The 17493-nt window shown below is 38.6% G+C and overlaps 1 protein-coding gene across 4 annotated transcripts in view; it reads left to right on the forward strand.

The window, feature by feature from the left end:
- Nucleotides 1-17493, forward strand: part of AFF2 (AF4/FMR2 family, member 2) — a 598244-nt gene that overhangs the window by 376497 nt on the left and 204254 nt on the right. For all 4 annotated transcript variants that reach the window (XM_014544018.1, XM_014544019.1, XM_005871569.2 and 1 more), the window contains exon 4: nucleotides 7373-7417. In XM_014544018.1, coding sequence (XP_014399504.1) covers nucleotides 7373-7417 — 45 coding nt within the window. The remainder of the gene's footprint in view (nucleotides 1-7372; nucleotides 7418-17493) is intronic.

Here is a 17493-nt window from a genome sequence, read left to right on the forward strand (position 1 = left end):
AAATTGCCTTACTTCAGTTCAATTTCACATCTGTATTTTTACAGTATCATCCTTTATTAAAAGAGATTATGGGCCTGCACATGAGATAGCAATTAAAGTTAATGGAAGTGCAATAAGAAGGGATTTCATAGAATCAAGACTTTAATCTTGAATGGTTCTTGTTGTGGCACTAAGATATGGACAGGACAGAAGTAGGAGCCCTGGGGAGTCAGATGCCTGCCATGAAATTTTAAAAGAAAGGGTACATGGCTGTAAGGTATTTGGGTTATAGAGGAGGCACCAAGAGCAGACAGAAGGCTGAGAAGAGCACAGGCAGGAAAGGGCAATTTGGGTCAGAGTCTGGAGGCTGGCAAAGAGAAATTGGAGGATACAGCTTGAGTGTGAGCAATAGAATTAAGGATCTAGAAAAGAAGCCCGAAGAATGTACTAGGGCAGTGGTCGGCAAACTGCGGCTTGTGAGCCACCTGCAGCTCTTCGGCCCCTTGAGTGTGGCTCTTCCACAAAATACCATGTGCGGGCGTGCACTTACAGTGCGATTGAAACTTTGTGGCCCATGCGCAGAAGTTGGTATTTTGGGAAAGAGCCACACTCAAGGGGCCAAAGAGCCGAATGTGGCTCGCGAGCCACAGTTTGCCGACCACTGTACTAGGGTATAAAGAGGGGGTCTGACCATGGAGATCCTTGCCAGCAGAGTCTGCACAGCCTAGGCAGGGGTATGGGCAGTAACACTAGCAGCCAGAGTGACCTCAATACCCAGCTAGGGTGACCAGAGGCAGGGTATTTGGGCAGGGAGGGGCTGTAGGTCAGGCAGCCAGACATTTCCAGATAGGCTCTTGGTTTCTTAGGGTAATCTTTCTATATGTCCTACCTAATTTTCCTTTAAGATGAAGCTCCCCTCCCCGTTTTTAGGTCACTCTTATATAGAAACCAGTTATTAGACCAAATAAATGAAGAGTGAGCTAATGGCTATTCAGAGCTGACTGAATTAAGTACTCTTCACTTGAAATTCCATCTGTCATTAGGTACTCTCAGCTGGTGATGGGTCTTGCTGCATATGCATTCCCCTGTTGCTCATTCTTAATGTAATCAGTGAAGAGGTGAGTTCATAATAAAGCATATCACCCACACTTTCTCCACTTCTCCCACCCCCTCTGCCCCTTCTCTGTGTTCTCTTAGCCCCTCAAGTCCCACTCTAGCCCACTTTGTCACCTCAGTCAGAGTCATCAGATGGAGCAGCAGCAACCTGAATAGGATTTAATAAATAGTGACATTCACAAGATTTCTAGGGGCTAATTTACAAGGTGATCAAATTATCTACTCAGTGGTCCCAAGGAACAGGGTACTGACACACCTTTCCAAGTCCTTAGAGGGAATTTAGAATAGAAGGTGTTGATGGAGACTTATGATGCACACCCTAGCAGGCTAAGGTACTTTTATATACATCAGGACATCTCAATCCCACAGCAAGCCTAGAAGTAGATTTTTTTAAAAAAAATTTCCCTTATATACAGAATGAAACAGAGGCTCAGAGATGTTCCGGTTTCAGAGCTGGGATTAAATCTAAGTTTGTCCAGCTTCAAAGACCAGGCTCCTTTCACTACCCCTTTATGCCCCCAGAAAATATAGTAAATTATCTCATTTATTTGCTCAAATAAATAAAATGTGATTGCTGTCTCTACCTTTTTAGTTTTAGTTCCATGTAAGATTCTGGGCAATGGGTAATTTTCTGTACTTGGCATAAAATGGCAAATGTTAAATTCCTTTGATCTTCACATTCTATTTTTGGTTACTTCTTTTCTTAGAGGGAATGGTGAATATTAGCCTGTTTTACATGGGATATTTTGACCATATAACGCCCTTAAAAATTGGCCAGAAAAAATATTTTAATGTAAATATCAAGTCTTTAGACACCCAGGACTGCATTAAAAAGAAATTAAAAGATGACCAAGTTGGCTGTAACATTTCACTGTTGTGAAATATTTTGTTTTCATTAAAGTTATATTACTTGAGGACTTCTGTCTGAAGCTTATGTAATATTAACTGTTCTCGTTTAATCACAGACTCATGAATACAAACTAGAATAGGGACAGGTTAAGGTGAGGCAGAAATCAACAGAGAGAAAAATCCTTATGTGAACTGGGTTTGAAGTTTTGGAAAACTTGGACTCCCTGCTGCCCCTTGCTTTTACAAATGACCTATGACGTGGATTAAAAAATTTTTTAAGGATAGAAAGCTCATTTGGTAATACAATAGAATAACCTGAGTTTTCATTTTATTAGTAATGCCATGCCAGGGGAGAACTGTGTGCTGTAAATCAATCATGGGGATAAATGTAACAATTTATTAATGAAAATACAAACAGAATTAATTTAGAACCTGCATGGTGTCAGTTGTGGATATTGTTTTTAACTGGACCGATAGCATAGTATTTTGTGTTATTGGTTTGTCACTCAGTGTCACTGGCACTTGTTAGGGGAATTCAAGCATTCATTGGCAATTAAACTTGCAACTTTCAAGTTTTTGTCCTTTTTATTAAATTTAGTGGGGTGACACTGGTGAACAAAACTATATAGTTTCAGGTGCATAATTCTACAACACATCATCAGTACACTGTATTGTGTGTTCACCACCCCAAGTCAAATCTCAGTCCATCACCATTTATCCTCCCTACACCCTCCTTCACCTCCTCCCTCATGCCCCTCCCTCAATCACTACACTGTTGTCAGTGCCCATGAGTTTTTCTTTTTTTTCCTTCTAGCTCTATTCCCTCACCTGATCCCCGACCCAGCACAACAACCTCTCCCCCTAACAGCTGTAAACCTGCTTTACGAAGTCATTGCCAAGGTGGGATATACCTAGAATAGCGGGCTTTGATTGCCAGGTATTGTGAGGCAACCTCAGGATGATTTTAAGGGGAAAAATGACCTCAATCCCTTAATAATAATGTACTCAGAGGCATGCATTGAGCTCCTCTGGGTTAACAATGTGGTGATTATTATTCTTTTAATGTTTTACATTAATCTCAATGTTTTCTATTAGTGCTAGCTGCTGCTTATGTCTCTCAATGCCACAATCAGGGTATTTTTGATATCTTGTATTACCCTAATCGCCAAGAAGTATTCTCCAAACTGATTAATTCCAGAATGATTAAAACATCCTATGCAATTCATTTATTGTTGCTGCAGTTAATTGAATATTTGATTATTTAAAGGTACCCTGATTATTTCCTAAGATATGTATTTATCACTAGGCAGATGATCTGTGTGTGGTCTCTCTTTGGCTACATGGGGTGGCAGCCTACACTGTCACATGCATAGAGGGTAGGCACTTGTGAGGGCTCTCAGTCAATTCACCACCTGCCTGACGTGCGCCTCCCTTACTGGCCTTCAGAAGACAACATTTGTGCCCAGCGCAAGAGGGTCTTTTGGGTCCAGGAGTGAGAAGAGCACAGCCTTCTCTGTGTGGTGTGCAGCTTGCTTTCTGTTCCAGGAGGAGGGGTTGTAGAGGGGGAATGCAAAAGGACGCTGCAGCTCTGAGTGGCTAACTTGCGCTTTGTGGACTATCTGAATACTCAAGAGAGGATTTAAAGAGAAGAGAAGGTGGCTCCGGAATTAAACAGCAGTTTGGCAACTCATCAGATAGCAGTTCTAATCCCGGTATCGCCACTGCTCTCTTCCCCAGTCTTCTCTCACACCTGTCTGAGTGATTCCAGAATTACTGCAAGAGGGGTGTGTGTCAGAGAAAGAGAGACAGAGAGAGACATAGAGAGAGCAACTGGGCAAAATTTGGGCTGAGCTCTAGCCTTAGTTCAGCTTTCTTCCCCGGCGCGGCTCTGCAGGGAGCTCAGAGACTGGAGTGGCTTCAGGTGGCCCCACCACTTCTCAACCATGTCAAGTCCTTGGCCTCTCACTCCTATATGGAGTGAGGACTACAGTCAGGATCTCGGCGGCTGGGAGCTTCTGTCAGACATGACTCTGTCCACAAGCCCGGTAGGTACTATCTCCTGAACACCTAAATCAGACCTCCTGTATGGTATTGTCAGTATTGTCTGTTTCCCTTATAAATGTTTGTCTCCCCAATTTGTGTGGCGTCTTGAAGGCACAAATTATGTTGTCTTTAGTTCTTTAAATACTCCCTCTTGGCACCATCCTGAGCATAGTGTGAATTCAATCCGGATTTGCTGTCTAAAGAAATGAATGGAAGAACTGATAAATAGGTGGAGGGGGTGAATGAATGCCATCCTATTACCCTTGTCGTGATTACCTTACAATATATATCCCAGTGCATCTCTAATTGTTTGTTTTGCCATTCCATCTAGAGATGTAACTTAGAAAGAAAGAGGCCAAGTTTCATAGTTATTTGTATTAGCAACCCACAATACCTCACACTCTTCTAGGCACCTAGGAAATACTCGCTGGTTAAATCAAACACATTTGCCGTGGGAAAAACACTTGCGGCTTGAATGTAATTGCCTGGCAGTGTAAACAGCTATAGGGCAGGGCTAGATGAGTTTGTGGAACTAGTGGCTCCATGTGAATGCTGCATTCCAGTATTTCCTTTAAAAAATTATCAACACTTCATGTGGATGCATATTTATTTTGCTGCCCTTGCCTGTAGAGTTCTTCCCAATCCTGAGTGCTACCAACCGCAATAAGTCATTATTAGATTTGCTGTAAAGCCCCAGAGTCCACAACTCTTTCTATTTTGACAGCATTTCCCCAATAAGGAAATGGATATTCATAATACCAGGTGTAGAGATGATATTTGCAGTTGACAAGAGTGAGTCAAATCTTACCTTGAAAAGACAAGAAGATTGGACTTAATAATAAAACAGTAAGAAGAACAGGACAAGGGGTAAAACCTGACTCATTGTGTGGGGCTTTGTGGGTTATAAAGCACATTCACATTATTTATTTCATTTGCTGCTCACAGAAACCCTGTGAGATTTTAAAGGAATAGGTGTTGTTATTACCATTATTTTATTTTACAATTGGAAAAAGTGGAACTTTAAAGGATTAAAGTTACAAAGTCCAGCTCCCTGGTGATAGGGCCAGGACTCCCACCCAACATTTATACTCATAAATGTTGTGTCTGCATATTGCTAATATTTTTACTCTAATTAAAAAGTTAATGTTTATGCATTTGTATGGAAAAAGGAGAACAAAGACCTCATGAGAGTGGGCCATACATTTTTAGCCCAGGCAGCCCACACTGATACAATGCAATAGCAATATTAAAGATTGAAGATTTTGCTATAGTCATTTTGATCTTTGTGTTTGGGGAAGGTATTCATTAGAAGTTTAAGAATTGTCTTGGAAAATAGTTATTGGAGCATTGAACAATGGAATGAGATTTATTTGCTGTTAATAATAATCAGTTGAGTTCTGTAATCTTGTAATAGACCACTATCTCCCAGTATATTTTCTGTAAGTATTCATTCTGTGCAATTGTAATAATTGTTAATGGGGGGTATTGCAGATACTAAAAACTCAAGAATTCAGTCAAGAAAATTTGGAAGTGCTGCATTAAACTAATTAGATAGGTGTCACGGAGCCTTTAATTTGCATCATGGATCTCCAAGAGGCAGATAGATTGCAGCATTTCTCAGTTATTTGGACATGCACCTAGGAAATACTCGCTAGTTAATTATTTCATTTGAAGAACTAGTGTCCATGGGATGATCTCCTTTGTAGCACTTACCACAGTTATAGTTTTACATTAACTATGTGATTCTTCATGTCTGCCTTCCTCTTGAATCTGCAAAGTCCATGAGAGAAGAAACTGTTTCTTTTTGCTTCCTATTGTATCTGTGCCTACTGCAAGTCTAGTGGCACAGACCCTGGCCCTCAAAGATATTTGCTTAATGAATGGATAAATTAACAAAGAACTGTGCTAGGCCACCTATGGTTCCCTATAAAAAAATCTACGTTTAAGGTTCTTTACAATGTGTGCCCAGCCAACCTTTTTAGCCTTTCTTTCTACTGTTTTTCTACTCGGTATAAGAATATGATTGTTTTTGGAAGGGTGACTGTATAATTTATCATCCAAACTGGGACATTTTTTAGGTGGAAAGAGGGCACTATCAATTAATTATGCCAGGGTAACCCAGGCTGGATGGCCACTCATTGTTGGTGACTGTTTCTCAGCCTGCCTCCCCCACTAGGGATTTTATGCTACTTGGAGCAGGTAACTGTACATGGAGAAGGTATTTGATAAATATTAGCTGAAATTAATGCATGCACAGTAGCAACTTTAATGCTAAGTTAAGATTTGCTGATGAGTTTAACATATATTTTAACTTCGAGGGAAACTGGGTCCATATTCTAGTCCCCATTTCCTGAAATATAATTACGTTCATATTCAAATGTGTCAGAGTAACTAAGGGATTATGACTTAATTGTCCTGTAAGAGGCCTGGAACATGTAGACTCTGTGGAAGTGCTCTCTGCATAAAACCAGCCTTTTACATCCCAAGGCAGTGAATCAAAGAGAGCAAATATTATCTTTACCAGAACTGGAGGGAGATGGAAATGATCAGATTGCAATCCTGGACAGGGTGAAGGTATGAAGGAGAGAATTAAGAATGTTGGGGCCATGCCCATACCTGCACAGGTGACATCATGCCCAGAAGACCTTTGTCCAGGTGGCTCTCAAGTCCTCCGTCATGCATTGTTTTATAGCTGGTGTCTCACTTTGGTGTTTGGATTCTTGCTTTCATTATGGAGCCCCTGGAGGATAGGGCCAACTGCCAGACATGGAGTACATTTCTGCTAGTTGATTGAATTTTGGTTGATTAGAAAGGTGTCACACTGGGAAAGGTGGCTCATGGGATTAACTGTGTATTTGTAAGAGTCTAAGTGCCAAGGCAAGCATGCAGTTTACATAGGAGTTTTACCCTGTTTTCAATAAGAATTGTAGGCATCTGGTTGGACTCATAAGTTCAAAAGAGAACTTAATTTAATCATAGAAGTGTTTCATATAGACCTCATCTTTTAAAAATCTGTGATTATGAGTAACACACTAAACTATATCAGAAGGTCAAAGAGGCCTTAAAGATCAGGAAGTTGAACTCCTTCTTTGAATAAATGAGCAAAGTGAAGTCTGGTCAATGGAGAAGGATGGCTCAGTGTCCAACAGCAAATCAGTGACAGAATGAGGCACTAGCTTTCTGCACCTTGCACTGTGGTCTTACTGTTTCATTAAAGTAAAATAAAATTGGCCATTTGCAGATACTTTCTGCTTTGTATTTAATAAGGAAAAACCACATAGATACCTATATTTATTTTCTTTACAATTTTTCCTAAATAGTAAAAATATTATGCAATAAGCTTCTCTGAAAGTAACAAGATTGTTTTATGTTTATTTTGTTTTAGGTAAGCCTTCCCAGTGATCCAAGCTGTGTTGAAGAAATCTTGCGGGTGAGTTTAAACCTTTATTTCTGTGCCTTTTAATAATGAAGCAATATATCTGCTTAAACTGTTTAAAGTAATTACTGTTCTGTTTCCAGGAGTATAACTTCAAGACCCTTCTGCTTATACCTCCTGTCTCATTCTTACCTCTAATGCCCATCCTTTAATCAAACTAATATCTTAATCTCACCAACCTTCTGTCCCATTCTGACATCCTTATGGCTCTTTCTTTTGGAGTCTGAATGGACTCAGTACCTGTTTAAGGAAACTTTCCCTGTTTAAACATCTTACCCCAAATTTTTGCCTTTCTGCTTTCTGGGATCTCAAGTCAATGTCATTGTTGTCTCCCACTACATTGTTGATGGCACATGGTTATGTAAATTGTAGCCTATAAGGAGGGGATGAGATGTGGAAGCGAGGATGGGAAGAGAAACAAGAATGATGGCCAGTTGTGAGAAATGATACTGATGGGAGTGAATTTGTGCCTGAGAATAGCATAGAGACAGCAAAAATTTATAAATGGTGGCACTAACCTCTCCCAAAGTAAATGATTAACCAAAAGCAAAAACCAAAGCCAAGCCAGAAAAACGTATATCCTGTCTCTGGCTTTTGGCATCATAAGGCAATATGGTACATGAAAAATAGGAGTCATAGGAGAAAGGTCCAGTCCTGCCTCCACTATTTGTCATTTGTATGATTTGTACAGATGACTTCATTTTTCTGAATCTCCCTTTCTTTTCTGTAAAATAGGACAATAATACCTGTCCTAATTCCCTTATAAGCTGCCAAGTAGTATATAAATGCTTATTATTATGATAAATGATTATCACTGTGGCCAGGAGGAAACCAGGTAGGATTTCCATTTGGGAAAGAATCTGTGTGCCAGTTAAAATTCTGCATCCCCTTTCCTCACTTACCACAATCACTCCAATTCCCCCTGAGACTCTCAGAAGTAAGTGCTTCTTAGAAGTCCAGTTTTTGAATCAAACCCTGCGAAATCACAGCCAAAGGAATAATAAAGAGCAGAAAACTGTTTACTATCAAATTGAATAGCCACACGATTTTAACTTTTGTGGATATTCATATACCCTTTTAGCTAAAAATCATTGTTAATGACTATTAAAAAGAAGTCCTATCACTCTGATCAGAGATGAGACTATCTGAATTAGGGATATGCTGGCTACTTTTATAAGATGAGACCAGGAACCCCTTAGTCATCTTTCTTTGGAATCCAAGGATCTGAATGTGGGGTGGTTGACTGTTATGAAATCCATGAGTGTGATGTACCCTGGGAACCCAGTCTCTTTTTCCATTGAGTGAACAAAGGTCAGATACATCAAATATAGCAAATCTTTACTTGTGTGATGGCTGTGTTCCTTAAGGGCACATATTACCCTGGTCTCTACAGTAGTCTTATTTTTCCAAATGATGTCAGTGGTCTTTTATTACCTCCCAAAGGAATGCTAGACCCATTTCAAAAATCAGTACCAAATCTGTTACAATTGAAATCTCTGCTTAAGAGCAACCTGGCCCAGGTGCCTAGGGGACTCACACAGTGACTAAGTGAGGGGAGTGGGTGAACACCTGTCAGGGGCTGGCAACTCCAGTCTGCTGGAGAAGCCACTTAGAGAAATAAAATGTCACGTAAACATGGAAAGAAAAAAAGCAGGTTATTTTAATAAGTTTGTAAAAGCTAGCACCCTTTGAGAGAGTAAAATGTGTTCTGTTGTTTGTATAAGAGAATCTAGTGAATTATCTTTTCTTACTCTTTTGAGGGGCTATAGGTTATATAGAAGTCTTTTTATCTGTTTTTATTGATTTTTAAAATTTATTGATAAAGGTATTACATATGTGTCCTTTTCCCCCAATTGCCCCCCACCCTCCCACTCATGCCCTCACCCCCCTGTTGTCTGTATCCATTGGTTAGGCTTATATGCATGCATACAAGTCCTTTGCTTGATCTCTCCCCCTTACTTCCACCCTCCCCTACCTTCTCTCTGAGGTTTGAGCATCTGATCAATGCTTCTCTGTCTCTGCATCTGTTTTTGTTCATCAGTTTATGTTGTTCATTATATTCCATAAATGAGTGAGATCATGTGATATTTATCTTTCTCACTTAGGCGGTTTCCAAATCTTAGCTATTGTAAGTTGCGCTGCTATGAACATAGGCGTGCATATATCCTTTCTGATTGGTGTTTTTAGTTTCTTGGGATTATTCCTAGAAGTGGGATCACTGGGTCAAATGGGAGTTCCATTTTCAGTTTTTTGAGGAAACTCTATACTGTTTTCAATAGTGGCTACACTAGTCTGCATTCCCACCAGCAGTGCATGAGGGTTCTTTTTTCTCAGCATCCTTGCCAGCACTTGTCATTTGTTGATTTGTTAATGATAGCCATTCTGACAGGTGTGAGATGGTACCGCATTTTCATTTTGATTTCCTTCTCTGGGATGATTAGTGACTTTGAGCATGTTTTCATATGTCTCTTGGCCTTCCTTCTGTCTTCTTTCAAAAAATATCTTTTTAGGTCTGTTGCCCATTTTTTGATTGGATTGATTTTAGAGAGAAAGGAAGGGCCGTAGCCTGTTTGTCTTAATTAATAGAGTGTAGGCTGTGGACTGAAGGGTCCCAGATTTGATTGTGGTCAAGGGCATGTACCTCGGTTGCAGGCTCCATCCCTGGCCCTGATCGGGGCATGTGCAGGAGGCAACTAATCAATGTGTCTCTTTCACATCAATGTTTCTTTCTGTGTGTTTCTCCCTCTCCCTTCCACTCTGTGTAACAATTGATGGAAAAATATCCTCAGGTGAGGATTAGCAATAACAACAACAAAAGTAGAGAGAGAGAGAGGAGGAGGAGGAGAGAGAAAGAGGGAGGAAAGAGCTGCCTCCTGCATGTCTCCTACCAGGAATCAAGCCCACAACTTGGGCATATGTCCTGACCGGGTATTGAACCAACCCTTAAGTTCTGAGACAACTTTCAACCAACTAAACCATTTCAGCCAGAGCTATAATTCTTTTCTTTTTTAAAACACCATTAATGAGTGGACCTTTTTAAATTGAAGAAGACATATTTCATTTACCATGCTTGGAATAAAAATAGGCTTTCTGAATTTTATGTCCTATATTTTATTACTAATTCTTAAACTTTTACAGACTGAATTTCATGGAACAACAGAGTTCTTACTGTATATTTTGTTATCACACATTCGTATTTCTATTTGTTTAATGGTCTTAGTGTCCTTTGGATGACTCTACAGTCTCTCTCTGTCACTTTTCTCTCCATCTGCCTCCTTCTTGGAGGGAGTACCTTTACTATTTATCGCCAACTCTTTCCAACACCCTCAATGCTTTTCAAACTAAGCAGAGTCCAGAGCAAGTGAGGTCATCTTCTCTTCCTTACTGAAATGGAGCTATGCAGAGGAAGGAGACCAGGGACAGGGAGAACTGGCCTCTAGTTGCTCATGACATTCCATCACTGCCTAACTGTGTAGCTTTTTAATCTTTTCATCTAGAAAACAAGAGGTGATTTTTCACCTTTCCACCCCACCATCCACCTGCAATGAAAGAATCTTTAAAGTGTAAACTCTGTTTGCATATGTAACATGGAGATCTCTATATGTTTGCTCTCTCAACTTTTCCAACCTCCCTGATCCCCCCTTTTTTCCTCTATAGCACTGCAGAAAAATGTATGCAAACCCACTTTATTTAACATAGGGACAAACTTCTTTTATTAACGAAGGCCAACACAAATTACCTCTCCCCAACTCTCAGCCCATCACTGCCCAAGTAATGGAAATGCTTTTGCCCAATGCATTTTCTTGTGCCCCCCCCTTTTTTCAAAAATGCTGTTCAAATTCAAATCAGTTGGCTTTCTCTGAAAGTTTCTATTACCATTACTCTGATAGTGGGCTCAGCTTCCCTTCAGACCAGCACTTCCACTTCTCCTTGTTTGCTTACACTCCAAGTTCTCATACTAGGTTGTAGCTCACCTTGTCTGATCTTCCAGAGCCCACTTGACCTGATATAGCAACCTTATTTCCCTATAGCACAACTGGTTTTCAAAGCACTTGAACCTTGTTATCTTATTTTTATCATAAGCAAGATGTTAGTTCCTTACATTACTATATCAGCAAGTTGAGACCCAAAGAGGTTATAAATGACCTGTAGTCTAGGGTGAGGCTAGTATATGGCAAAGGAGAAATAGAACTCAGACTTTGTTTTGTACTACACCTAACTGTCAACCACCTTATTCACAAACCTACAGCCAGCATCCTTTAATTTAAAAAAGAACACACATATGGCTTAAATTCCATTTCTGATCATATGTGCAAAGGAAATAAAAGCACTAACTCAAAAAGATATCTGCACTCCCATGTTCACAACAGCATTATCCACTATAGCCAAGACATGGAAACAACCTGAGTGCCCATTGATGAATGAACAGATAAAGAAGGTGTGTTTGTGTGTGTGTGTGTATGGAATATTATTCAGCCATAAAAAATGAGGAAATCCTATTTATTTGTGACAATATGTATGGAACTCAAAGAAGACAAATATTATATGATCTCATCTGTATGTGGAACCAAAAAAAACCCAAAAACAAAAATCATAGAAAAAGAGATTAGAGTTTTGTTTATCAAAGACATAAGCAAGGGGAGGGTAAACTGGAGGAAAGTGATCAAAAGATACAAATTTACAATTATAAGATAAACTAGAGGCCCAGCGTATTATTGAAATTGTGTGAGGAGGCGCCCTACCTCCCGCCATGTGAGGAGGCACCCCGAGGGCTGCCACGGGAGTCAGGCCTGACTGGCACCGCAGGCGGCCAGGACCCACACCTGACTTCTGCCCCAGGTCCCCCCTGACCCCTGCCTGTGTCCACTCTGGGCTGCCGGAGCCACCACACCGGCTTGGGCAGGCCCCCCAGTGTCTGTCTCAGTCTCTGCTCTGGGCCTCACCTGCGCGCACAACCTCCTCCTGTCTGATTGTGACCCGTTATGGTGTCCTGGCCTAATTTGCATACACACACACACACACACACACACACACACACACTAGGGAGGTAATGTCCAACACAATGACTATAGTGGTATATACTGTGTGGCGCATAGGAAAATTGTTAAGAGACTGAATCTTATGAGTTCTCATCACAAGAAGAATTTTTTTTCCTTTTTTCTTTTCTTTTTGTTGTATTTATATGAGAAGATGGATGTTAGCTGAACCTATTATGCTAATAATTTCACTATATAAAATCAAATTATCATGCTGTACTCCTTGAACTTATACAAAGATATATATCAATTATTTCTCAATAAAACTGGAAAAAATAAGACCAGTAAAAATGTTTCAGACACTGGCTGATTTATTTTAGAAGCTTTGACTAAGAATACTAGCAAACCAACATACGTTGAGCAGGTTTGGAGAATTAATTATTTCTTCCTGCTATTCTTAATATTTTCAAATCTCATTTCAAATAATAAAATAATAATAATAAATTACTGCTATTAATAAAATAAATAGCAACAATAATGTGCTACTTACTGTATGCCAGGCACACTACTTAAGCACATTATGTCATTTTCTCTTCATAACATCCCTAACAGATTGTCTTATTAATCACATTTTACAAAATAGGAAAGGGTAAAACCCAGAGAGGTTAAGTAATTTGCCCCCAGGTCTCTGACAATGTCATGTCATGCATTCCCTCTGTTCCTGTTGGTTTACCTGAATCCATCCACAATTCACAAGTTCCAGTTCACTTTATAATTATGGCATCAACCAACAGTTCATTTCAGCTTTTTTGTTTCCTTAATTTGTACAAATTCAGTTATGTCAAAATAATTTCAAGCAGTTTTTCAAACAAACCAGAATTAACCAACCTACAGCACTTTTCTGCCAAATTGCCCTTCTCCCACATAATAAGTTGCATAAATTCAGATGTTTTACTACTTGTCAAGAGCATTATTGCTTATTATAAATTTTACAAATCAGAAACTTTAAGGCAGTAATCAGCTCAGTGCAGCCCAGCCTGTTTACCTGCTTTCATCAGCATTCCATTTTCTCTTGAGAGTCAAGCTACCCTCAAGAACAAATAGAAATGAAAAATAATAACAATTCTGGCCCCAGTGATGGCATTTTGGAGTTACAATTCATCTATCATTTGAGGGATTTCTAAGCTGCTCATATGTAATAATGTGAGCAGCAGCAGAAGCTTCTGTTTTGAGCTCCACGGGGTTTTATGGGTCCTAGAGTAATCATTTCTGCAAGAGTTGATGCAAGGAGAGCAGCATGTACTAAATGCTACTAGCTAAGGATGGATGTTCAATGATTAATTGTTCTGCAGTGGTATGATTTATTTATTCCTAGCAAGGATTTACTTTAAGATATCAATAAACTATCAATTAAATCATTTCTAGAGTAAAGATGCATATATAATGTTTCTCTTGGATTTGACACTGAACAGATTGTATTTCCTACCAAAGTACATTCAGTAGTTGATAATTTTATAGCCAAACATCTGTAAGGGTAATTCACTGTTTGTGAGGGATGCAAAATTTGCTAGCTAGAATTTAGGGAACTTGATTTTATAAACTGTATTGTCTTACAGATCTCTCCCTGCCATATGAATTAAGTTGGCAAACACTGACATAGGTATCTCTTTTTTACTACAACATGATCTGTGTTTACAGCCTTCTAAATTATGGCAATTCTACTTATTAGGTCTGTGTTTAAGTTACAGTTTCAGCATTGATAAAACTTACTAAATAATTGCAGGATGAAAATGTAGAATATTTTCTATTTTTTTAAAGTGGAAAAATGAAAAGGACCATCTTAAAGGTGAGGGGGGGAAAATGAGCCAGGGAACAAAATTGGTCAGATAATTGTGTCTGAAAGTATATTTGATTATATTTTCACAAATGTGCAGAATAATCAAATACATTTCAATAAAATTTATTTGCTAAATTTAACCAATAATTAGGCAATTGATTTTATATTCTGTCATATTAATGTATAAATAATGTTCAAATGGAGTCATGCAAATAATTTTCTGTATAGCTGTCTTAAATACTAATATTTTCAGAATGTTTTAAAAACATCTATCTTATTCTGGTATGAACTTTTAAAATTATAGTTTTTTGAAATAGTAATATAGTGTTCCATCCAAGAAAGATAACAATTGCTAAATATAATTTAGACTATAATTAATGTTAACAATGATGGAGTCAAATAAATGAACTAACTAATAATAGTACCCTCTGCTATTCTGATGACTAGCTCTTACCTAATGACATTGGGAAATATGTAAATTTGTCAGCAGGTGAAAATGCCCTTGACTGGGTAAATTATGTCGAGTATTACCCTTTCTGAAGCTAATTCAAAGCACTAATGGACTTAATATGTAGTGTGCATATGTAAGGTGAGCTATTCATTGAACAAATTAGCCTGTAAGAGATAGTAACCATTATTTCTCTACCAGTAATCATTTCCTCTTTTCTCAACACAAACCAACCCAGAAGAAAGATGCTAAATTTAATTATAACAACTATTATGTGAACAATGTAGGTATGCCATCCGGTGTGCTTCCAAATGCACTTAGAGACTATCAAGCAATTTAAATATTTTCATGTGGAATCTAGGGGGTTTGCATCTAGTATATGATGTGAATTTTAAGTTATTATACAGACGTCACTGGGAAAATGAGCAATGTGAGTAACAAGGTGACTGGCCCAGTGAATCATGGGAAACTGTCAAATGGGGACATGTCAAGGAAGAGATGATGTCAAATGCCAGTAACTTAGCAACTTAGCATTTAGCTGCCCAGGGAGTAAGCAGGCGTAGCCCCTTTAAAATAGCTGAATAAATATATGAGTCCCTATATATCTTAGGTGTGCTATAAAAATAAATCTGTTTCCTGTCAACCTGTTCATTTTTGTGAATATGGTGATTTATTATTTTCTATTGAATTGAATGAAAGCAGGTGAGAATTTAAGCCATGTGTAGAATTTATACCTGCTTTCTGTATCTTGGGTATACAGAGAGGGTAACAAAACAATGTATTAGTTTTCCAAAAGGCATTCTAGGCTTCTCTGAAAGATGTAATAGCTTCCAACTGTTATTTTGGAAGCAGCCTTTTGTCCTGGCTGTACTTCTAGGATTGGGTTGGGGGGGGGGGAAGGTGGTAAAGCAAGGGACATTAACCATTCCATTTGCATCTGTGTAAAGGAAAAAACAGTGTCTCTGGAAAATGCATTGAGAAAGTAACCTCTCAGAATCAATTTGATAGGCACCTTCCACTTTTGAAATGAAAGAATAAAACAAGATTTATCCCTTCGCTTGTTATCACCAAATGCATGTGGAGAATGAGAAAAAGAGATCTTAAATCCATAATGATCTAGCTAGAAAACATCCATAAGCCTAAATCACAATTTATTTTGTGAAGGTAAAACAGGGAAGAATCCAAAAGACAGTTCTCATAGCCATGAATCTGGGGCATAGCTGACGAATCACTGATTTGCAGGATAAGTGGCATACCATGAAAAGGAAAAACAATATTGGAGTAATGAGAAAGGGTATGATGGTTTGTGATCAGAGTTTCATGGACCAAGTCTGGGACATACATATTTTGAGAAGTGGGAAAGGAAGGATTGAATGAGAAATTACATAACTAATACACATTTGTGGGAAGCACTTTGTTGCTGAAGCAAACTGGAAGAGTGAGATGCTGCTTTGTGAGAAATCTGCAGGGCTGATGTCTCTTGATAAGATAGAAGTAAAGGCCAAAGCAGTTATTGGTTACACATCCTCATGTTCAGAAGATATGTCTGCTAGTCTTGGATGAAGCCATAGACCTCACTGCCACAAAAACATCCTTCCAATAACTGGTCCAGAAAGAATTCTTACTAGTAAAACATTAGCAATAATAAAAATAGGAATCATCAAAAGAACTATACAAAAATACACTCCAAAAAAAGCATATGATAAAAAGTGTAGCAGGAAAAAGTATTGCCAGGGAACAAATTAAAGCTATGACCAACATAGTTGCAAGAATTGTTTTTTTTTAAAGCAATTTTATCTAAAAAACAAACAAACAAAAAACAAGAGCCAAAGCAGTGATACAAGAGCTAAAAGATGCTATTTTAATGACAGATAAATTGAGAACTGCAAAACATATAAAACAAACAATAATAAGGAGAAATAACTTCTCAGATACAAATTTAAAATAATCATGAGTACCACTTTACTCACCTCTTTATAAATAAATATAATCATCTAAATGGGATGGACAGTTTTTATAGTTAAATATAATTGACAGAAACTGACTCCAGAAGTGAAATCATATGGTACTTGTCTTTCTCTTACTGGCTTACTTCATTTAGCATAATGCTCTCCAGATCCATCCATGCTGTCACAAAAAGGTAAGATTTCCTTCTGAACAAAATAAACTAACAAACAAAATAGAAACAGACATAGATACAGAGAAGAGACCCACAGCTGTCAGAGGGAAGTTGGGGGCTGGGTGAGAAAGGTTAAGGGATTAAGCAAAGGAAAAAAAAAACCTCATAGACACAGATAGCAGTATGGTGATTACCAGAGGTAAAGGGGGTCAGGGAGGTAGAAGTGGGTCAAGAGGGATAAATGTTGATGTTAGAAAACTTGACTTGAGGTGATGAACACAAAATACAATATACAGGTAATGTATTATAGAATTGTATACCTGAAACCTATATAATTTATTAACTGATGTGACCCCAATAAATTTTTAAAAACTGATTCCAGAAGATAGAAAATTTAAATAGAGTTATCACCATCAATTAATTGTAAACTAATCCCACCCATTAATGAAATCATCACTCCAGATGGGGTTTCATGGGGCAAGTCAACCAAACCATTTAAGGAATAATACAGGTCAACTGTTCCAGAATATAGAACAAGAAGAAAAATTTGCAAAATATCTATACTAATAAAAGGGTAATATGCTAATTAGACCAGGAGACCTTCTGGACATCCTTCTGGACAAAGCCATGGTGTCAGGGCCGAGGAAGAGGTGGTTAGGGGCGATCAGGCCAAGAAGGGAGGGCAATTGG

This window comes from Myotis brandtii, unplaced genomic scaffold, assembly GCF_000412655.1.
Source record: "Myotis brandtii unplaced genomic scaffold, ASM41265v1 scaffold345, whole genome shotgun sequence".
Lineage (NCBI taxonomy): Eukaryota > Metazoa > Chordata > Mammalia > Chiroptera > Vespertilionidae > Myotis > Myotis brandtii.